Source organism: Palaemon carinicauda, chromosome 35 (assembly GCF_036898095.1).
Source record: "Palaemon carinicauda isolate YSFRI2023 chromosome 35, ASM3689809v2, whole genome shotgun sequence".
NCBI classification, from domain to species: Eukaryota; Metazoa; Arthropoda; class Malacostraca; order Decapoda; family Palaemonidae; genus Palaemon; species Palaemon carinicauda.
In genome coordinates, this window is record NC_090759.1 from 58954536 (window position 1) to 58978764 (window position 24229).

A 24229-nucleotide genomic window follows, 5' to 3' on the forward strand; every position below is an offset into this window, starting at 1 on the left:
GGAGGAAATGGGTCTCCTTTGTCAAGACAAAAAATCCTAAAGAAATCACGATTGATTTCTGTATGTCCTTCTTTATTCACCTTCATGGACAAGGATTAGCAGCCAATACGATTTCAACCTGCAAATCGGCCTTGACTAGACCAATTCTATATGCTTTCCAAATTGATCTGTCCAACGACATCTTCAACAAACTACCAAAAGCATGTGCTCGCCTACGTCCAGCACCCCCACCGAAACCGATCTCCTGGTCACTAGACAAGGTACTCCATTTCGCCTCCAACTTGGTCAACGATTCATGCCCCCTCAAGGATCTGACTCAGAAAGTTATATTTTTATTTGCTCTCGCTTCGGGAGCTCGAGTCAGCGAAATAGTGGCATTATCAAGAGAAGAAGGACACATCCTGTTTACCGATTCAGGAGAAGTGACCCTCTCCCCTGATCCGACGTTTCTCGCTAAAAATGAATTACCCACCAAAAGATGGGGCCCTTGGAGAATATGCCCCCTGAAGGAGGATGTCTCTCTATGTCCAGTAGAGAGCCTCAAGGTCTATCTTCGCAGAACTTCGAACTTTGGTGGAGGCCAACTCTTCAAAGGAGAAACATCGGGCAGCGACCTGTCACTGAAACAATTAAGAGCGAAAATCACCTACTTCATTCGCAGAGCGGATCCGAACAGTACACCCGCTGGTCATGATCCTAGAAAAGTGGCATCTTCTCTGAATTTCTTTCAGAGCATGGACTTTGAAAGCCTTAAAAACTTCACGGGCTGGAAGTCCTCGCGAGTTTTCTTTAAACACTATGCGAAACAAGTGCACGAAGTCAAACATTTTGTGGTAGCCGCAGGTAGTGTTATGAAACCTGCACCTAACTCTGCGTAGAACAGTGAGTTACTTGGGACTCTAACTCTTCGGGTGCCTATGTTGACCCTCGAGCGATTCATAGTGATGTCGAAAAACACTTAGTGCTTTTATAACTGTTCTTATCCCAGGTGAAATGTCATAGTGTCACACAAGTGCCGCATGCCTTGAGCATGATGTGTTTTATTTAAAGACTTGCGTTCCTCGAGAACGAGTACCTACTAATACCCTGAAATTCCTTTTCAGATTCAATAGCAAGCCTTTATTTCTATGTACATTATTATTACTGTAAATGAACTTACTTTTGCTATAAATTATTTAATTTCTGCATTGTGAAATAAAATTTCTATTTTATTACTTGTGCGTCTCTATCAGCTCCTACTTACTATGAAATACATACCTGTCATAGTTTTATTTATTCCTCCTTTCTTATGGTTATGAAGAATTTAAGATGTTTAATCCTAAATTATATTCACCCTGACTAAGTAAGGTTCCTACACGAATACTTACTTCTGATAACCAAGAGATGAACTCTACACAGTGTCCAACCACCACTGGTCTAATTTCAGAATGTTCCTATACAAATACCAAACATTCCGCTTCATCTCTAAGTTCTTCAAGTTCTTCTCTCAGGATGAATAGCCCTTCAATACCACTTTGACGTCGGCATAGCCCATGGGAACTTCACTGCCAAGGGGGGCAGGATACTTCGTCCCTATGGTTCTTTATCTAAGATTACTTTGCTGTTTTGTCAATGCCTAGGCACTTAATATTGGGGGAAAATCTACCACGATACATTGATTCTCTGGTACTCTTCCATCAGGACGCCATGGCTTGAGCCCAAAAAACGGATTTTGAGCGAAGCGAAAAATCTATTTTTGGGTGAGATAGCCATGGCGTCCTGATGGACCCTCCCTACTACTTCGTCCAGTTTTGTTCCCACCCTGTGCTACTGTATCATGGTGATGGGCAGCAACTGGCTTCAGGATGAAGACGGGCGTGACGTCATTAGAGCAATGGCGTCCGTTTGTTTACGTCTCGAGTATCAGTAGTAGCCACGAGTGAGATTAGCTGTGGAACGGCTCCCAGCTATTCTCTACTCTTACACACCGAAGCATTAACTCTGTTCGGGGTGAAGATAGCTATGTGGCGCGTTTAGACATGCGTCCCCTGTTGAAATTACGATGTCTTAAAGGGAAACCTTTGAGATACTCGCTCCAGAAGTTAGAATTCTGTGATAACCTGTGGTTAAATTCTCTGGGAATATCTTAGTAGTCTTATACCCAAGGAAGCTACCAAAAAGGAACCTTCCATCAGGACGCCATGGCTATCTCACCCAAAAATAGATTTTTCGCTTCGCTCAAAATCCGTTTTATCCGCCTCAAAGTTGATAACTTAGGGATATAACCACTCTTGGAAGAGGATATTTCTGCTGGATTTGAAGAAAAGAGAATAAAGGCTTCCAAACTAACTTTACTCCACTTAAAGGGCATATATCAGCAGTAAGGTTATGTAAGGTTTCAAATTTGCCTCTTTCATCTTCCTGTATTGTAAGGCGAACTAGGGGACATATTGTTGATTTCCTATTTTTTTACAATTGGTGTGAATGTGGGAGATGCTATGCATGAATGCTGAGCACTCATTTTGTTAGTATTTGTACTAGTGCCTACATTTACTAATGAAACTTCATTCAGCCTCACCAGGATTAAGAAGATCATGCGATATGTCACACCATCTACCTATGTAATATGATATGGTTTAGCAGTAGCTCTCAGTTTAATGATAGGAGGGATATTAAGGTCTAGAATACCCAATCAGTCTTCTGCCTCAAAATCTAGTCGTCTTATAGAGAAACTACAATTGCGGCATACAAGGGTTTAGTAGCAGAAGGGTCTAAAGAAATAAAAGAATTTGAAGTTCTGTGAGAGGCTTTCAAATCTGTAATGCTCAGTGAACTTTCAGAACCTTACCTGAAAGAAACACTTTGAACACAAGACCCCACTTAAGGAGTTAGGTTAGGTTGGGGCAACGGGATGAGTACGATCAGAGTTGCTATTTTAAGAGACGATTCACTTACTTCTGAACTTTAGCTAAGGAAGCTAGCAATCTTAAGAGATTATTAAGGTCATTACTTTAGAAAGTTGGCTGATTATGGGAATAGTCTAAAGGTGGAGGCTTGTCATCATCATCGTCGTCCCCAGTACAATCAACTAGTCTAGTCTTCCATGGCTTTTCCCCTGAACTAACAGCAAGTTTTCTTTAATGCTTGCACTGTTAACTTGGTTATTACAACACACTTTCACATGAGAGGTACTGTGAGGGAAATGCACATTCCACAACGTTATATAAATCACAGTATTTTCCCTGACACATATACCAAGGGACTGCAGATAATGAACTGCTAGAAAAAATTCCTGTGAAAACACCATCTAGTAATTTTTAAGAAAACTAATAGAACACATCTAAATGCCTGTAATGAGCAAATTTATCTGGAGAAGGTCTGATAAGTACTGGACGGCTAAAGAAACTGAGACAAGAAAACTGCACATCAGTTACCACTTACCGTTAGAATGATTCATTCTTTACTAACTGCATCTGTTTATTGAAGGAAAAAAATGGACAAATTTTACAGATAAAGATTGATTAAACCGAGCTTCTGGATAAAATGCAATATGAACATAAGGGTAGGTTTATAGAAATAAATAGCTTCAAAAGATTCTATTAATTTTTATGTAGAAATTATTGCTGCCTTTTAGTCAATATAAGGAGGTAGGATGGAGGAACACAATTTGAATGATGTCACAGGTGGCTCAAGGATTACTAAAAGCTCAGGGTTGGACACAGACTTGTTAAGCTGGGCAGACATTTTACCTGCTATGTTAAACAATGAGAGAACTTGATAATTTTTGCAGTCACTTGCACAAAATTTATTTCTTGTAGATTTGCACAAATGTCTACTGAATCCTGAGTCATACCTTCTTTTGTCTAGCTGAGTTTAAATACCACTTTAAAAGTGATTCCTTATCTTAAACCTTGAAATATCAGCTGTGTAGTACTAAAATCACAACTATACTAGATGATACTGGAATATTTTTGGGTAGCCAAATTAGTAGTCACTGTACAGTATTGGAAATTGTCTAGTCATCTGCTAAATTATATCTTTCCTCAACTAAATTGTTGGCAAAACAATGCGTTGGGCTACAAGGAATGACTTCTTTAAAGAATAGATATGTCAAGATTTTGAGTATCCTCTGTTTTTACAAGTCTCCTTGAAGGTGATCAAGGAGACTTTTTTAAAGGATGGGGGAGAACTTTTCTCCTTAATTCCCTTAAACTACCAAGAGCATAGTTTTGTGGAGAATGGGATAGTACATTGGAATGATACTGTATTAAGCAATAAGCTGGAGTAAGTTTTGAACTATGGATGACAAGGGGAAGCTAAGTAAGCAAATAGTAAGGTGAGGATATATAGTTATTGATATGCAATAAATTACATAGTGAAATTTAAATAGTAAAATAGTAAGGCGAGGATATATAGTTATTGATATGCAATAAATTACATAGTGAAATTCAAATAGTATTTAAGACGCCAAGCATAGTTAAAAAAGAATAGTATTTCTTGCATTTATGGGTAATATAACTTCTATTTCTTTGCTAAACCAAATTACTTTACAGCACTAGTTTCAGATTTGAATAGTTTAACACCTAGTACGGCACCCTATTTATATGAAATTCAAATCTTCAATATTGATAAGTGTATAAGAGACCGGTCATGCAAATAAAGAAAGTAAGAATGAGGGTATTTAGCTTTATGAATTTTCCATTGCAAAGAATTAATTTTCAAAAGGGGAAATCAAACACCTGAAAACATGAATGAAGAAAATCACAGGAAAATCCCAGTTATGCAAAAGTGGGTGAAAAGGGAACAATATTTTATCGAGAAGGAGTTAAATTATAAAAAGAAGCAATCGCCTTTGTCATTCATTTGTGAAGATGTGAGACATTTATTGTGGCAATGGTTAGTTTTCTACACACAAATGTCCCATCACTTGAAAGTGCATGGATACAATGATTTTTGTGTGGTTTCATGCATGTGTACTTTAGAAACTGTACTTCTATTGATAGATATAGCCAATCTACTGTATTTCTTAGTTTTTGTTCTTACAATGAGTAAATAATCAAGATTCTTATAATAATGGCCGTCTTTGTTTTGTTATTTTACTACATTGAATATGTACTTTCTTTAATACTGTTAGGTTTCAGGCTTCAGACAAGTTTTTTTTTCAAATTCCAGTACAGTAATCCGTTAATTGCATTTGCCAAAATCCATGATTTTGTTAAGAGTATGTATTCACCTGTCTGCTTGTTAGGTTATTTATTTCTTGTTTGTTTGTGAGCATCTTTACACAAAAACTACCCTACCGATTAAATTATCCTTGGCTCTCTTCATCAAGGATTGAGGGAATAGGTAATTACTGAGAGGAGAACTAGAGTAATTTCTCCCTTTCTAAAATCTTTGGTGAAAACACCCAGGAAAGGCTTTAGTCAGTAACTTTGCCAGGGCTATGCAGTATTTGTAATTCAATCAGGGCAAATCCAGCTTCCAACCAAGACATGGCAGCTTTTCCAGTTTACCTTCACTTTCCTCATGTTGGTTCGTCTCTATTAACAACCCTTCTTAGGCAGTTTTCCCAGGTCCTTTTTGGTGCTCCCATAGGAAGAAGAGAAAGAAACAGACCAATAGAAGTCATGGTTCTGGACCCTTTTAGTGATACTAGGATAAGAGATGCCAATAATGAATGATTTCAGGCTGGTGGTCACCTCCATCCCTTTTAAAATAATGGATCTTCTCTTGCTGAAGACAGTCTCCAACAATCTAAGCTGGTCAGGAAAAACTAATTCCCCATCACAGCACAAGGTCTTCCAGTCAAAACATGACAAATTTGGAAGAAATTTGTACTTTTCCTAATGATACAGACCTTAGCTATTTATAGGGGTATTACTTTCGGCAAAGCTGAAAGGACGAGCTATTAGAATTTAGCGAGGGATAACTACCCATCCTGCTAGTTAGTGGGGTGGGGAGATGGTTAGGGGGAGTAGCTAACTACCCCTCCCACCCACACACCTGTGATAGTGCTTCACTTTGCCTGGGGGTAGGACTTTGACTTTGGACAGGGTTGGCGGGCAAGTATGTATAAATAGCTAAGGTTTGTATAGTTAGGGAAAAATAAAAATTACTTCCAAATGTCATTTGTTTTGTAATCGGAATACAAACCAATGCTATTTATAGGAGTAATTCACCCACCAGGAGGGTGGATGTCCCTGCCAATCTGGCTTTTGGCTTTACCCAGGGTACTCCCTATTATGCAGGTTAGTGCACTAATAAGGCGACCCTAACACCTCGCTAAACATGTTAAGCATGGTCTGTAGCCTACACAAGCTGTGTGTGACCGTCAGGGTAAAAGTTATACCAAGTCTTGTAGGAATAACCGAGTTGACCGAGACATTTCCCAATACCATCTTGCTAAGGTATGGGAACGAACAGTTTTGGGACATAGGTTACATAAGGGAGCAACGCTTTACCTGCAGAGGTTTGAGGTCAGATTGTGCAGAGGACCCAGGATGCTGATTTCCCCAAGGGAGGGGAGGATGAAGAAAGGAAAAGAGTCAGACATTCCTTTCCATTCACTCAGACTAAGACCCAGGTAACCAATGCCCTAAACCTTCTGCTACTCCTCCAATAAGGAGCTTGAGGTACTAAACCAGCTGTTGTGAAACCATCACAGGGCCGATAGAGAACGTATCGAGGTTCCTGTGGGTCACGTCTTGCAGGTAGTGGGCGGTGAAAGTAGTTTGGCGTTTCCAGACATCCGCTTGCAATACCTATATCACAGAGTAGTTCTTTTTGAAGGCCAGGGACATGGCTATACCCCTGACATCGTGGGCTCTGGGACGACGTAATAGAGGAGGATCAGGATTCAGAACAAGGTCACTGACCCTGCGAATTCATGCAGAGATTGTGTTTTTCATGATCCTCCTCGTTTCTGCCCCATGCTAACGAAAAGTAAGGGCACTCTGGACTGAGCTGCTGCTATTCTCTTGAAGTAGTGCCTCAAACACCTTACAGGCATAGTAGCAGATGATCTGGGTCGTTGGGTACAAAGCGAGGACTCGTTATCCAGAAGGAGTCGAATCTATGATCCGAAACCCCCGGATTTGAGTCTTTGCAACAAACTCAGGGATGAAGTTGAAGCTTACCTCTCCCCATTCCCTTGAATGGGCAACGTCATACAAGTTAGGTGGCAATCTGTTGCCTGGCGTAATGGTTCGTAAGGAGGGAAAGTTCTAGTGATGAGGAAATGCCCATTCCTTTCAGTTTAAATTCAAGACTCAAGGCTGAGCGATAGCCTTTAATCGCTGAGACCGAAAGACGCATTTCTTCCCGCATATACACGACAGACTCTGCTATTGCTGGAGCAGTGGCATCGAGTGGATTGAGACCCCTTCCATAACATCAACAACAGAAGACGTTCCACCTTTCCTAGTAGACTGAAGTTGATGAATTTTGCAGATATCCAGACATCCTCTTCGCAACTAGTTGCTGGATAGTCTCCAGGGATGACGACGTAGCAAAGCTACTGCCTTGTGGTAAATGTTGACATATGGTTGACTGAGTAGATTGTGTCGTGGAAGAAGTTCTCTTGGCAGCTCTGTCAGGAGCAGCAAAAGGTCTGGGAACCATTCTGTGTAATACCATAGCAAAGCTATGAGGGTCATCGATAGATTAACCGATGTTTCGGCCTTGTTGAGTACTCTTCTCATCAGACAGAAAGGTGGGAATGCGTAAAAGTCGATGTTATCCCATCGTTGTTGGAACGCATCTTACCAGGGAGCCTTGGGGTTTGGGACTGGGGAGCAGCACAACGGGAGCCTGAAGTTCAGGGCCGTTACGAACAGATTCACAGTCGGCGAACCCCACAAAGTCAGGACTTTGTTGGCTACTAGATGATTCAAAGACAATTCGGAACCCACTATCTGCGACGCTCTGCTCAGAATGTTGGCTAGCACATTCCTCTTGCCGGGAATGAAGCGAGCTGATAGTGAGACCGAGGGGACTTCCACTCATCTCAGTATCCTCCTGCTAGATGGGATAGGGGCTGCAAAAAAGTACCTCCTTGCTTTTTTTATGTAAGACACTACTGTGGTGTTGTCACTCATCACCACCACTGAGTGACCCACCAGGAACTGGTGGAATTCTTGAAGGGCCAGATATAAGGCCTTCATCTCTAGGAGATTTATGTAAAGGGACTTTTTGGACTCTGACCAAAGACCTGAGACCACGTGGTGCAGCACATGCCCCCCCCCCTTCTTTTGATGCGTTCGAAAACAGCATCAAATCGGGTGGAAGGACAAGAAGATCGACACCGTTCATCAAATTGTGAAAAACATCTGCCAGCTACCATCCGAGGTTCGTCCTTTCCTCTGATCCCATGGGGATCAGTGTCTCCAGAGAATCAAAGACCTGATTCCAATAGGACTTCAGGCGCCACTGGAGAAATCGAATCCTGAGGCAGTCGTTGGAAACTAGACGGGCCAAGGATGGTAGTTGTCCGAGGAGAAATAGCCACTTCTGGGCTGTGAGTTCTCGTCTGAGAAATGGTCTTGCGACTTTCCTCAGCCTCTCTATCCTGTTGTCTGATGAGAAGGCTTAGTCTAGTATGGTGTCTAATATCATGCCCAAGTATACCAGTCTTTGAGTAGGAAGTAGGCATGACTTCTCGAGATTTACCATGATCCCCAGATCTTGGCAAAGCCTCAGAAGTTTGTTTCGATGCTGAAGAAGTGTCGCCACCGAGTCTGCTAGGATCAGTCAGTCTTCCAGGCAATGAAGGAGACGGATGCCGAGCCTGTGTGCCCAGGATGACACTAGGGTGAACACTCTTGTGAAGATCTGAAGTGCTGTGGAAAGGCCGAAGCACAGCACCTTGAACTGGTATATTTTGTTGTCGATGCTGAATCTTAGATACTTCATTGATGATAGATGGACTGGGATCTTGAAGTATGCATCCTTTAGATCTAGTGTACACATAAAGTCCTGTGGCATTACTGCTTGTCTGAACGTGTGTGTCGTTTCCATGTTGAACGAAGTCTGTTCGACAAACTAGTTAAGTGGCAAAATGTTGTTGACTGGTCTCCTCCCTCCAGTTGCCTTTTCACAAGAAAAAGTCTGCTGAAGAAGCCTGGGGACCCGTTGAAGACCTCCTGGAGAGCGTCCTTTTCCAACATGGTCTGGACTTTGGACCGAAGAGCCTGCCCCTTCGCTGATCCAGTGCACAAACACTGGATTCTTGGTCAGTGGAGGGAGACATGAGATGAATAGGACGTGATACTCTGAAGGAATCATGGAGACCGTCCAAGGTTCGGCCCCGAGTGGCATCCACCTGAACCAGCAGCTTTGTAGGCATCCCCCACCTGGTGGACAAGTAGGGGGGGTTCACCTATCCTAGTGCTTGAAGCTTCTGCTGCCACCTCTCTGCTGTTTTCCTCAACGGATGGAATTGGTGCCTTTCTGGTCCTTGGTTGGAAAGGGCTTTTTTGACACCACCCTTTCTTTCACTTGCAGAATGTTTCGGTTGGCTGGTCTTTGGGTGGGGAAGGCTGGAGGTCTGTGGGGCTGGGATTTCAAGGCCTTATGAAGAAAGGAGTCCAGGTTGGACTTCCTTCACCTCTCCACAGACTGCTCAATGTCATTTGGCTCGAAGAGGAAGGAACCCTCCAGGAAGAAGTTCCGAAACCTAGTCATCTCGGCATTAGGGATTTTTTGGTGGAATCTCTCGGCCATTGTATTCCTTTGCTTCAAGATGGTTTTGGTCCACAGGTTCACCATCTGGTGGGTCAAAAACTTTATGGTTCAGGTGCCGGAGAGGATGTGACGATCTTCTTGGCGAGGAGAGATCTAGGAACCTCTACAGGATCTAAGGGCAAAATGGAGACCTCTCCATGGGCTTTTTCTGTCGGTAATAGAAGGGGTAGAGTCCGAAACTGACTCTTCCCTATAAGAGCCTTTCAAGTTGGCGGGTGAGGCATCGGTGGGTAGAGGTGATGATGATTCTACAGGGGAACCTCTAACCTTGGAGCTATGACTGGAGTCAGCTGGACCGTGAATGATGGCAGTTCGTTAGGTACTCCTCTCATCCTCTTTAGAGGAGAAGCTGTCGTGGTTTTTTGTCCTGGGTCAGTCGAAATGGAGGAAGTCCCCAGAGAAACCTCGGGGGTTTCCGCAGGTCGCAAAGGTAACATAGGTACGATGGCCTGAGTCACGGCCCTGACCATGGTACTTAACCACGGCTGCTTACTCATGGATGCACTATCCAACAATTCCCTTAAGGGATAGAGCCCGGAGTATCCTTCCGAGGAGTGATCATTCCCGACAATGAGGACATAGGCAATGATGACGTTTCCTTCCTAGGCGCTGGAAGTTTCGGGATCTTAAACCCCTGAAACTGGCCCTCTTCCTCCTTCCCTGGTGGTCGCTCTCTTATGCATTTGCAAGAATAGGGAATGGGGCGATGGTGAATGGTCGGTGACCAGCTTACTCTTCTTAGAAGCAACAAGTTGCAGCTGGAGATCCTCGCCTAGATGAGGATGGACACTCACCTTTGTAATTGTATGCTGGGTGAGTGATGGCCGGTGACGCGTTGGTGAATGTTGAGGAATCTCCTGGTGGTTGGCGATCACTGACGTGAAGCCTAACGCTGGTGAACTGATAATGATTGTCGAACATAGGAGCGTTTAAGCGTTGACGAGAGCTGCCTCAAAATTGGGAGTTTATCGCTACCGCTGAACGAGAGGACGGATGGAAGGTCGTCGATTCCCGAGGAGGCGATTCACAAATCGCTGGACAAGAAAGCGGATGGTGGGCCGACGATTCACGCACCGTTGGATGTTTACGTTTCGATGGCGATCGACGCATTTGTCGCCAAGGTGAACTGGGGTTGGTTTCGGTGGAAGATATGCTCCAGTCAACAGCTGAAAATTGGCTTGTTCTATGGTGAGTCTGCGATTGACGAGAAGGCGACGGTTTACGAGACACATGCGAACGCTGAGCAGGCGCTTCACGCTTGGGAAAATGCTTTGGGGTAGGAGATCGATGTAGAGGCAGGTCCTGACACTGATGAATAGGCTATTTCTGAGATGACGACTTAGCAGGCGATTCACGAGCTACAAGCAGTTCATGAATAGTCGGCGATTTGCGAGTTGTTGAACGAGTAGGCAGTTCATGAGTAGTCAGCTAGGCAGACAGTTCACGATGAATGGGATTTACGAGCTGTTGGATGAGTGGGCGATTCACAAGCTGTAGGTCAATGGCGGGCCTGATGAGCAGGTGCCTGATGAAACGGAGAACACTGCCGTTGAACTACTGCTTGAAGCTCCAGCGGAGAAATGTGACCCTTGTGAGGAGACACATTCTCTGGAGGAGAGCGTGATCTATCCCTTGGAGGAGACCAACAAACCGAAGTTCGTTGAGGAGAAACTGAGGCCGAAGAAGAAAGCGTCGGGAACCAGAAGAGGCAGGCTGAGCAGGTTCCTTTGAATAGAAAGACTGCAGAGGCGAGATGTGGAGAGACGTCTCTTTGCCGACGGAGCAGGAACACCCTGAAGACGAAGAGGACAGCAAGGTCTTCTGCTACCAACACGATGTCAAACAGCAACCGCTGGCTCAGCAAGCTAACCGTAAGCAGGCCTCTGAAGAGGAATTTCTATGAGATGAGTGCCCCTTCACTAGAAAGGGGAACACTCGTAGGAAAGACATGCCTCGGACTTTGTTCCCCCCAAAAACGATGTTCGTCAGGGGAAAGAACGTAGACCTCGTTGGCAGCGGCAGATGAAGCAGAAGATGCAGCCACAAGAGCCGCTGGCAGGGCAGCATTCGAGACCTCCGAAATTACTACGTCGACTAAGGTCAAGGGGTCGACGTCTGACGCTGACGATCCCCTGCAGGGAAGACTGCTTAGCAGGAAGATTTCTAGAAGGACTCCGCAGGAGAGACAACAGTGATGATGAAGGGAAGTTCTCTCTCAGAAGGGAGAAACAGCCCAACACCTGGGGAAGAAAATTCTCCCTTGGAAGAGAGAGTAGTCCAACCACTAGAGGCAGACCTCCGGGCACCACTCTTTGCTTCCCATCAATAAGCCTTGTTCAAGTAGAAGGTCTGCATCGAACGTTACCTGAGAAAACGTAGCTGGAGCTAATTCCTCGAGATTACCGTGTTGATCAGGAGCTGCCTCAGGCACAGGAGAACAGGAAGGAAAGTGATGGCGCAGTGACAACTGATTCCCCAGGAATGAAAGGCACTGCTCTTCTACGTCGGCTATCTTAGCCGAGCATAGAATGGCATCGCTGAGAAAAAATAAAAGAAATTATTTAACAAAAAAAACTCCCTCGGGAGGAGCACCCCCTCTGCGGACGAGAAAGGTGTTCACCGAGAGAACCGATGCAAATTAAGGACTGCAAACTTCCTTCCCGGCCGACATCAACGGGAGAAGGAGAGCGGCAGAGTAAAAAAAACCTGTGACAAAACAAGAATTACAATTAATTAATTCAGCTGAGAAAAATAACTACTCGGGAGAAACACTCAACCCTGCGGTGGGAAGGGGGTTCTTCACAGAGACAAAGCTGAAAAGTTAAATTACAACAGTTATAATTTTACTTAATGAAGAAAACCATTCGGAAGCGCAACCTAACCCACGAACGGGAAAGGTGTTATCCCCCGCGGAATATTCTGCTGGCCGCCCATAAGTGAGTGGCGATGACCTCCAGAAAGAGCAAGACAGAAGTCAAGCTCCGAAAGGGCCACACGCCCTTCCTCCAGCAGATTCCTTCTAAGAACATGTAGAGGTGAAGGCGACGATACAGCCGAACAGAGGAATAACTAAATGATGACGATTCCTCTGCGGCAGTGGCCGGGTTACACAGAAGACAATATGCCAATGGGATGACCGAAGTCCAAGGGAGAATGATCCGACGGGAAGGTTCTCCGTCCCTGAGAACCTGCTGTACTATGCTGTACCACACACAGCACATGCACTGAAAACGAACAACATATATACAACAACATTAAGATATTTTCATATATATAGAAGAAAAAACATAAGCTAAAAAGACAAAGATTAATGGCAGTCCAAAATATGTGAGGAGGAAGAGCAGTAACAACCACTCTCCATCTTAGACAAAAGCAAAGTGAAGCACAATCACAGGTATGTGGGTGAGAGGGGTAGCTGGCTACTCTCCCCCCCCCCCCCACCAAGCAGGATAGGTAGTTAATCCTTCGTAAATTTTAATGGCTTGTCCTTTCAGCTTCGCCGAAAGTATTCCAGTTACGGAACAACTGAGAATTTAGATCTTTTCTCCACAAAAGGCTGGAGAAAGGGAGACTCCTCAACAGATCCTAAGGTCTGGGGCCAACAATAAAATTTTCTCAAGAAGGACTTAAGCAAAAGAAGAAAGATCCTTGACTTACCTCATCGCAACAACTACTGCTTTGAGGGGCATGGACTTTTAGTGTCAATCTTAAGGACATTTACTGGCATGTACCTTTTGTGCCTCACTTTGGGTCTTCTCTAGGATTTTGGCTAAGGAGAAGCTTGTACTGGTTCAGTGTACACTAATGCCATTTAGCTTCAACTGGTAGCTTGTCTGGTTTTTCCAATGTTGATAAAGGTTGTGGTTAGGTTCTTTGCCTAACAGGATGATTGTGTGTTCCTGACAGAAACGAGTATTGTGTCTTATATAAAGTATACTCGTTATGTTAATAAAGTTCTTCAGGAGCTAGGCTTCTGGATCAACTTTCCAAAATAAAAATAGTTCTGATGAAGGTCCTCAGGTGGCTAAGCCTTTGTTGGAATACTGTATTTCAAAATCCACCCAAGACCTACCCAAGGCCTTCCAGAGAAGAATCTTATCAATGGTCAAGAGTCAAGAATTTTTCAATATTAATCTTACCCGATGATCATGTAGCTGTCAACTCCGTTGCCCGACAGAAATCTACGGACGGGATACGCCAGCGATCGCTATACAGGAGGGGGGTGTACTCACCAGCGCCATCTGTGGTCAGGTACTCCAGTACTTCTTGTCAACACCACCTCAATTTTTCCTCTGTCGTGCCGCCGGCAAGACCTACATGGATACGCTGTTGATTTTGGAGTCTTTGTTCACGGTTTTGGTGAAGTATTTGCTCTAAAATTTAGCCTTCGCTGTACAGGAAGCTTTTCCCTTAGCTTAGATAGCTTTTGGAATTAATTTGATTTATTGGTTAACGATCTTTGCTTTACTTTGGAATTCCCCCTTGACTGTTCTCTAAATTCAAGATGTCCGACCACTCTCAAGCTCCTAAATTTAGGCGATGTAGTGTTAGGACTTGTAATAGGCGTCTTCCGAAGGCCTCTGTTGATCCTCACACCGTTTGTTCCGATTGTAGGGGAAAATCCTGTCAATTGGAAGATCGATGTGGGGAATGTGCTGGGCTTTCGGAATTCGATTTTAATGAATTCCTCAAATATACAACTAGGTTAGAGAGGGAGAGAGTTAGGAGGAGTTCTTCTCGCTCTTTGGTTTATTCCTCCCCCCATGCCCCTCAACCTTTTCCTTCCCCTGTGGTGGTGACCCCCGAACCTGCTACGAGTGCTCAGCCTGATATGACGGATATGTTGCGTGCCATTCAGGCTCTTGGTGATAAGGTGGAGTCGTTAGTTAGTGACCACAATCTTCTCTTGGCAGATGTCAAGGAACTTAAAGTGAAGAGTGCAGTGGGAAGTGTTAGTGCCAGTGCTGTGCCTAGTGTCAGTGTCAGTGTTGCGCATGAGGATACTTCTGTGCGTGCCAGTCGTCCTCCCAGTCCGGGACCTCTTGCAAGCTCCCAAGCCCAGGGGAGAAGCAACGTCGAAGGGCAAAAGGGTTCGGCAGGCCTTGATCGGCGCACAGTTGTATCCTCAGTGGTTGCGGGCGTATCTGATAGAGATCGTCACTTCCACTCCCAGACGAATGAGCCCTTAAATTCCTCGTCTGCGGCAGAGGTTTCCAGGAGAAAACGGTGGACCCAGGTCTCACGACCTCTCAAACGTAAGGTCCCTTCCGAGCTAGTCCAACGGCCCAGGTGTAGCCACTGGGCCAGTTCGGACTCGCCGCAGTCATCTGATGACTGCACACCTCCTTAGAGAGGTAGAGTGGTGCCTCAACAGGCCTCTGCTCCAACTTCTGTGGACCCCAAGTGGTCTATGCTGCAGACTATGCAGTCTCAGCTTGCGGTTTTGATGCAGGAGTTTCAGGCAGAGAAGGTTAACACCCCTCCTCCTGCGAGCGCTCCTCCACCTCTGCGCAGTCCTCCCTGCCAGACGCATGTTCTTGAGGCTCCTCCTGCTTCCATGCGTGAGCTGCCGCATCGGGAGTTGCCAGGTTCCAGCACTATGCAGCAACCTCCTCTACCCATGAGGCAGGAGCCTCATGCTATGCGGCAACCTCCTCAACCCTTGAGGCAGGAGCCTCATGCTATGCGGCAACCTCCTCTACCCATGAGGCAGCAGCCTCATGCTATGCGGCAACCTCCTCAACCCTTGAGGCAGGAGCCTCACTCTGCGCAGCAACCTCCTCAACCCTTGAGGCAGGCGCAACCTTTGAGGCAGGAGCCTCATGCTATGAGGCATCCTCCTCAACGCATGCAGCACGAGCCTCTTACCATGCAGCAGCATCCCATGCAGCATGAGCCGCATACCATGCAGCATGAGCCTCATGCCTTCCAGCATTCGCTTCTGACCACCTCGCTTGCTCCTCAGACCACCGCAGAACCTCCCTCACTCCAGCCCTCTGCCTTTGTCATTGCCAGCCCTCAGTCTATTCAGCAGAGGCATGATGATGGATCCGCAAGTACGCATGCACCCGTTCTGCAGGATTCAGCCATTCAGCCTGCCGCTCTATCTTTACCTCTCGCTACTCAACTCTCAGGCGATGAGGTTTCTGAGGATGAAGCTGCTCATCTGGATGATCCTACATCTCATGTGGAAGGACACAAGTCTTCGCCGCCTTCCTTAGACTTTCGCAAGGTCCTGGCTCTGTTCAGAGAGTTGTACCCTGAACACTTCGTGTCTGCAACCCCTCGTTCTCCTCCCTCCGAGTTTTCTCTAGGCATGCAGTCTACTACGCCTGCCTACACCAAGCTTGTCCTCGCCAGATCATCAAGGAGAGCTTTGAGGGTTTTAGGGGATTGGTTGCAGTCCAAGCAGCAACTGGGAAGGACCTCTTTTGTGTTTCCTCCTCCTAAGCTGGCTTCTAAGTCGGGCGTCTGGTATGCCACGGGAGAGGAACCTGGCTTGGGGGTTCCTGCCTCTGCCCAGGCCGACTTCTCAAGTTTGGTTGACTCTCCCCGCAGGTCGGCTATGAGACGCTCGAAGGTCTGCTGGTCCTTTTCTGATCTGGACCACTTGATGAAGGGAGTCTTTCGCACCTTCAAAATTTTTAACTTCCTCGATTGGTGCCTGGGGGCCTTAAGCAGGAAGACTGCTCCTTCTGACAAAGACTCGGCCATGCTGATCATGTCCAGTATGGACAAAGCAATTCGCGATGGTTCTGGCGAACTTGCGTCTATTTTTGGTCTCAGGAGTCCTCAAGAAAAGGGAACATCTATGCTCCTACTTATCGACTGGTATCACCCCTTGCCAGAGGTCAGAGTTGCTGTTTGCTGCTCTCTCCAAGTTCCTGTTTCCGGAGGAGTTAATCAAGGGGATGGCTGCGGCTCTTATCCAGAAAGATACGCATGACCTCATGGCTTCTTCAGCACGTAAGGCTAAAACCTTACCTTCCGTGCCGAGATCTTACCGCACCCCTGTGGCTGATACACCTGCTACCAGATTCATTCCGCCCTTTCGTGGCAGAGCCTCCAGTAGAGGAAGTTCCCGTGCAGACAGTCACCGAGGCAAGTCCAAGAAAGGTGCCAAGTCCACGAAAAGCAAGCTTTGACTTCCTTCCTCTCCAGACAGCTGTAGGAGCCAGACTCAAGACCTTCTGGCAAGCCTGGGAGAGCAGAGGTGCAGACGCTCAGTCTGTCAAGTGGCTAAGGGAGGGATACAGAATTCCGTTCTGCCGCAACCCCCCTCTGACCACATCTCCCATCAACCTCTCTCCCAACTACAAGGAGAAGGACAAAGGCTAGCGTTACAACAAGAGGTGTCGCTCCTGCTACAGAAGGAGGCAGTGGTGATAGTTCGGGACCATCAATCCCCGGGCTTTTACAACCGTCTCTTCCTGGTGGCCAAGAAGACAGGAGGTTGGAGACCGGTGCTGGACGTCAGTGCGCTCAATGCTTATGTCACCAAGCAGACGTTCACAATGGAGACGACGAAGTCGGTCCTAGCAGCGGTCAGGCAGGAGGACTGGATGGTCTCGTTAGATCTGAAAGACGCCTACTTTCACGTTCCCATCCATCCAGACTCCCAACCTTTTCTGAGATTCGTCTTTGGAGAGGTTGTGTACCAGTTCCAAGCCCTGTGCTTTGGCCTGAGCACGGCACCTCTTTTGTTTACGCGACTGATGAGGAATATTGCGAAATTCCTTCACTTGGCAGACATCAGAGCCTCCCTTTATTTAGACGACTGGCTTTTAAGAGCTCCCACAAGTCGTCGCTGTCTGGAGAGTCTCAGATGGACTTTGGATTTGACCAAGGAACTGGGCCTCTTGGTCAATTTAGAGAAGTCCCAGCTCGTTCCTTCCCAGACCATCGTTTACCTGGGTATGGAGATTCAGAGTCGAGCTTTTCGGGCTTTTCCGTCGGCACCAAGAATCAACCAAGCCCTGGAGTGCATCCTGAGCATGCTGAGGAGGAACCGATGCTCGGTGAGGCAGTGGATGAGTCTAACAGGGACTCTTTCATCGCTAGCCCTGTTCATCGAGTTAGGGAGACTCCACCTCCGCCCCCTTCAGTACCATCTGGCAGCTCACTGGAACAAGGATATGACGCTCGAGACGGTCTCAATTCCTGTTTCCAAAGAGATGAGGGCTACTCTAACGTGGTGGAAGAACAGCATTCTTCTCAAGGAGGGTCTCTCGTTAGCTGTTCAGACCCCCGACCATCATCTCTTCTCGGACGCATCAGACTCGGGCTGGGGCGCGACATTGGACGGACAGGAATGCTCGGGGACATGGAACCAGGAACAGGAAACGCTTCATATCAATTGCAAGGAGTTGTTGGCGGTTCATCTGGCCTTAATGAACTTCAAGTCCCTCCAGCTAAACAAGGTGGTGGAGGTGAACTCCGACAACACCACAGCCTTGGCGTACATCTCCAAGCAGGGAGGGACTCATTCGAAGAAGCTGTTCGAGATCGCAAGGGACCTCCTCATTTGGTCAAAAAGTCGAAAGCTCACGCTGGTAACGAGGTTCATTCAGGGCGATATGAATGTTACGGCAGATCGCCTCAGCCGGAAGGGTCAAGTCATCCCCACAGAGTGGACCCTTCACAAGAACGTTTGCAACAGACTTTGGGCCCTGTGGGGTCAGCCAACTATAGATCTGTTCGCTACCTCGATGACCAAGAGGCTCCCATTGTACTGTTCCCCGATTCCAGACCCGGCAGCAGTTCACGTGGATGCCTTTCTGCTGGACTGGTCCCACCTCGACCTGTATGCATTCCCGCCGTTCAAGATCATCAACAGGGTTCTTCAGAAGTTCGTCTCTCACAAAGGGACACGGCTGACGTTGGTTGCTCCCCTTTGGCCTGCAAGAGAATGGTTCACAGAGGTACTGCAATGGCTGGTCGACGTTCCCAGGACTCTCCCTCTAAGAGTGGACCTTCTGCGTCAACCTCACGTAAAGAAGGTACACCCAAGCCTCCACGCTCTTCGTCTGACTGCCTTCAGACTATCGAAAGACTCTCAAGAGCTAGAGGCTTTTCGAAGGAGGCAGCCAGAGCGATTGCCAGAGCAAGGAGGATATCCACTCGCAGAGTCTATCAATCTAAGTGGGAAGTCTTCCGAAGCTGGTGCAGAGCCAATGCAGTTTCCTCTACCAGTTCCACTGTAACCCAAGTTGCTGACTTCCTGTTACATCTAAGGAATGTTAGATCTCTATCAGCTCCTACGATCAAGGGGTACAGAAGTATGTTGGCAGCGGTTTTCCGCCACAGAGGCTTGGATCTTTCCACCAACAAAGATCTGCAGGACATCCTTAGGTCTTTTGAGACCTCTAAAGAACGTCGGTTGTCCACTCCAGGCTGGAATCTAGACGTGGTCCTAAGGTTCCTTATGTCATCAAGATTTGAACCTCTCCAGTCAGCCTCTTTCAAGGACCTCACTCTAAAAACTCTTTTCCTCGTTTGCCTTGCAACAGCCAAAAGAGTAAGTGAGATTCACGCCTTCAGCAGGAACATAGGTTTCACATCTGAAACGGCTACATGTTCCTTGCAGCTCGGTTTTTTGGCTAAAAACGAGCTTCCTTCACGTCCTTGGCCTAAATCGTTCGAAATACCTAGCCTTTCCAACATGGTGGGTAACGAGCGGGAGAGAGTACTTTGCCCTGTCAGAGCTCTTAAGTACTATCTTAAAAGGTCAAAACCCTTGCGAGGACAATCGGAGGCCTTATGGTGTGCTATTAAGAAACCTTCACTGCCTATGTCTAAGAACGCAGTTTCTTACTACATAAGGCTTCTGATTAGAGAAGCTCATTCTCATATGAAGGAAGAAGACCTTGCTTTGCTGAAGGTAAGGACACATGAAGTGAGAGCTGTGGCTACTTCAGTGGCCTTCAAACAGAACCGTTCTCTGCAGAGTGTTATGGATGCAACCTATTGGAGGAGCAAGTCAGTGTTTGCATCATTCTATCTCAAAGATGTCCAGTCTCTTTACGAGAACTGCTACACCCTGGGACCATTCGTAGCAGCGAGTGCAGTAGTAGGTGAGGGCTCAGCCACTACATTCCCATAATCCCATAACCTTTTTTAACCTTTCTCTTGAATACTATTATTGTTGTTTTGGGTTGTACGGTCGGCTAAGAAGCCTTCCGCATCCTAGTTGATTTGGCGGGTGGTCAATTCTTTCTTGAGAAGCGCCTAGGTTAGAGGTTGTGATGAGGTCCTTTAGTATGGGTTGCAGCCCTTTATACTTCAGCACCTAAGAGTCGTTCAGCATCCTAAGAGGACCGCTGCGCTCAGTAAGGAAGACGTACTTATTAAAGGCAGAGTAATGGTTCAAGTCGACTTCCTTACCAGGTACTTATCGATTTTATTTGTTATTTTGAATAACTAATAAAAATGAAATACGGGATACTTAGCTTCTTGATTAACATGTATACTGGTTTTCACCCACCTCCCTGGGTGTGAATCAGCTACATGATCATCGGGTAAGATTAATATTGAAAAATGTTATTTTCATTAGTAAAATAAATTTTTGAATATACTTACCCGATGATCATGATTTAATTGACCCACCCTTCCTCCCCATAGAGAACCAGTGGACCGAGGGAAAAATTGAGGTGGTGTTGACAAGAAGTACTGGAGTACCTGACCACAGATGGCGCTGGTGAGTACACCCCCCTCCTGTATAGCGATCGCTGGCGTATCCCGTCCGTAGATTTCTGTCGGGCAACGGAGTTGACAGCTACATGATCATCGGGTAAGTATATTCAAAAATTTATTTTACTAATGAAAATAACATTTTTCTTTGAAAGTCCTTTTCCTTCCATACAGCTACTGAATGGATCTTGGCCTGTTTCAATTTGTTTCAGCAGTAACTCATTTCTCAAGACTATATTAAAATATTTCAGCTGGGTTTGGAGGAGAGCATCTCAGAAAGGGTTGTGAGGTAGATGTTCCCTTTTTCCATTTCACTGCAAAAGGATTCTCATAGACCTATGACCTCCATGCTAGTTCTCTCCATTACAATCTCTTTTGATTCCCTCCCCCATATTTCTATGACCCTTATAAGGATACAACTGGGTTGGGTCACTTGAAAGAGACCTATGGATGGATCTAAGAGATGGTCCCCTCAGCTTTCAGAATTTCACATAAATATGTTGGAACTGATGACAGGATTTTTGACGCTGAAGTAGATAATTCTAGCAGGAAAGTAAATATCAAATTTTCAGCAATAACCAGATAGTTCTCAAGTTATATCTGATGAGGGGAGATCTCACTCAAGAACCACAAACACACTGCTCCTTCCTATCATGAAGTTCCTTCAAGAGAGGAATCTATTCCTCTTGTCACTTTATCTCAATATGGTAGATGCTTTATCAAGGCAGAGTGGAAAAGAGTGGATCTTGGGCCTGAGCTACTTTTGCAAGATCCTTAAAATTTTTCAAGATCTTCTAATGACCTGTTGGAACTGCAGAGAATTGCATATTGCAGTCTACGTAGCTCTGAATGCGAATTCCCACACAGTTGCAATAGACGCCTTGAACCTAGATGGAACAGAGGGTCTCTTTATCTGCTTCCTTTGAAAAGTTTGATTTGAACGTTTGAAAAATTCTATCACCCTTACCCGGGACAGCAGTGCACCACTATGGCTGAATACTAGTCCATGGTAGGTTTCCACTCCTTCAGTATATGAGACTGAAATACACCCTCTTTGGTCATCACAACTGTATAAGAAAGTATAGATGATGACACCTTTTTTCTCATTTTTTTCAACCAGAAAATTCCCACTTAGATTTCCTTACCTCTGTCTACAGGGGAAACTCGGTTAATAATATTACATGATGAACTATAAGGGGTCTTCTGCTAGACAATACCAGTCAGCACTGAGGGCATGGATGTATTAGCCTTGGTCTTAAGTGTCAGTCACTGGTAGTGTTTTTTTCGAGAGTAGGAGTTCCTAATTTTCACTCCTGTCGTCTCCTGATGCTGTCTCTGGGTCATCTCTCCCTGGCCAAGAATGAAAAAACCTTTCTTTGTAGAGGGATGTTATCATTAGAGCACCTAAAGCTGTGCACTGTAGGAATTAATTAAAAGGTCTGGGAAGCACCCTTTTGGCCTATAGCTGCACTTTCTATTTAGTCTTCTATTAAACCTGTTCCCACTTCCTTTTTACCATTTTGCTGTCCAACCTCTTCAATTTTTCTTTCATACTGCAACTGGGGTGTTGCTCATGGGTATAGTATGGCCTCTCAGGCCCCAGTGCCAGGTGTTCTGGCATAAATTCAAAGATCCAATTCACTACATCAACAGGATCCTCTATATTTTTGGCCTTGCAACTCCGTTATAACATGTCTGGTATCTATCCTACAATTCTATTTGCAGAGATTTACGCCTTCATTAGAAAACTTCTCTACATGCACTATCTTTTGTCTTTTGACCTCTCTCATTAAGAAGGCAATCTTTTCTCCATTCTGAAAAACAATCAACTTTCTTTGTAAGTATAGAGTTCTAGGATACCCAGAGCTTTCCACTCTTCTGGTGATTTGCCTGAATTATTAGTTCTTTCTATTCATATGATGTAAGTGTTGATTAATCTTTGGCATAGTGTTTATAAGTAACTGGACCCTTGTACTTCAGTCTTATTTTTCTATGTTCTGATACTAGTCTTTGAGAACAACACTATTCCTGGGGCCTAAAAAAGGGTTTTGATGAAAAAAAATGCCTATTATGGGGAGGTACTTTGTGGTCCCCAAGACCCTCCCTCCTGCCTCCCTAAACTTGTGAAGGGAGGTGAGATTTAAGCAAGACCTACACATTGGAAAAAAAAGGCTTCTAGTGGTAAAAAAAACATCAAGATGCCATTGCCATACTCCCAGCAACTAGTAGTGTTTTTCAGAGAACCTGAAACCGTAACCTGTGGGTCTTCCTTATACATACTAAGGTTGTGCTTGCACACTAATCCACTGGGCCAGGGGCAGGAAAGACAATATTTCTTTGATATAGCCTGTTGTATTAGATTCCATGTTCTAGTCTAAACAGTAAAGTCCTTGGATTCCAAACAATTCCTCGCCAAAAATGCATATTTCCTTTGTTAAACCCCCTTTTTTTAATGTAGTGCTTTTAGTATGCTTGTGAACAATATTTACAAATTCTTATGGTAATATTTTACAAAATCAGGGCGACAACCTATGTTTAAACATCTTTTTAGCTTATCAAAACTTGCATATAGAGTGCAAAAAACTCAATTTTCATGATTTCTGTGTACCAATTACAAACTCCATCAAAATAAAATTTCATGCCCAACTGTGAAAATCTGAAAAAATCATAGGCATTTATAGTAACTGCACAGCACTAAGTGTACATTCTTACAGGTGAGTCATGCAATCACATGTGTGTATAAATAATATAAGAAATGTGACATTAAATGATTTGCAAAGAAATCAAAGACATTACAAAACAATAAAAGATAATGAAGTCTTGCAAAATCTCTATCAACAAATTTGAAGTGTTGATAGAAATATTGTATCATGAAATGAAGCAGCTGTAAAGTGATGGGGCCTAGTGATTTTAAGAGGCCCTGATCTGTTATAAAGCTTGCTACCTGAGTGGCAGCTGCAGCAGACAGGAGAGGTAGTAGGAGCAGCGGCAGTGTAGAAACATCGTTACCAACTAGGATGTCCGCATACCTGGGGGTCTACGATCAGGACCTCCTTCACCATTACCTCGGCCATTGTCAACCTTCCCTCGTACTCTAGGTCGTGGCACTGACTTAGACCGGTTCTTTGCACGTAATCCGCTGCAACATGCAAGTGTCAACAACATACTATACCTCATTCACCCTAAAGTAGTCTGCCTCCCATCTTTAGTGCCCAAAATACAGTACTGTAATTACCATAGCTACATGGACTAATATTTGGCCCTTGCACTAGACCTTGATAGTAGGGCACAGCATTGAAAATAACTACTATTAAGCTACTAGGAAAGAAACATCAATAATTTTCCACCCACTGACAAATCATTAAGCATTAAAAAACGAAATAAAATTTGGAAGAGTTTAATAATGCAGTACCTAGAGTTACTACTAATATACTTGCTACCTACAAAGATTAAGTGAAATAAACATATAATTACCAGTATGTAGTAAAGATCATGCAATTTTGTCCCAAACAGTAACTAGGCTGAAACTGACACAATGGCTGCATTCTCTTAGTGTATACTCTTAAGTATAACATGAAGAATGCCAAGCAAAGGGAAAATCTGACCAAATTACAAAGCCAGTTTTTAAGGATTTATTCATGATCTATATGAAATTCAAAAGTCTTTAAGATTATTTTTCAGGCTTTTTTGTTTCAATCTACTACTGTTTACTTAAATATTAAGTTATATATATATATATATATATATATATATATATATATATATATATATATATATATATATATATATATATATATATATATATACATATACATATATT

At 44.7% G+C, this 24229-nt stretch overlaps 1 protein-coding gene across 12 annotated transcripts in view; it reads right to left on the reverse strand.

Moving 5' to 3' along the window:
* The window catches only part of LOC137627778 (kinesin-2b-like), a 439846-nt gene that overhangs the window by 22078 nt on the left and 393539 nt on the right, over positions 1-24229 (reverse strand). For 7 of the 12 annotated variants that reach the window (XM_068359098.1, XM_068359093.1, XM_068359089.1 and 4 more), the window contains one exon: positions 23439-23548. The exons of 3 other annotated variants lie outside the window; for them this stretch is intronic. In XM_068359098.1, coding sequence (XP_068215199.1) covers positions 23439-23548 — 110 coding nt within the window. Of the gene's footprint in view, positions 1-23353; positions 23549-24229 lie in introns of all 12 variants that reach the window. 2 more of the 12 variants (XR_011041220.1, XR_011041219.1) reach the window with 1 other exon arrangement.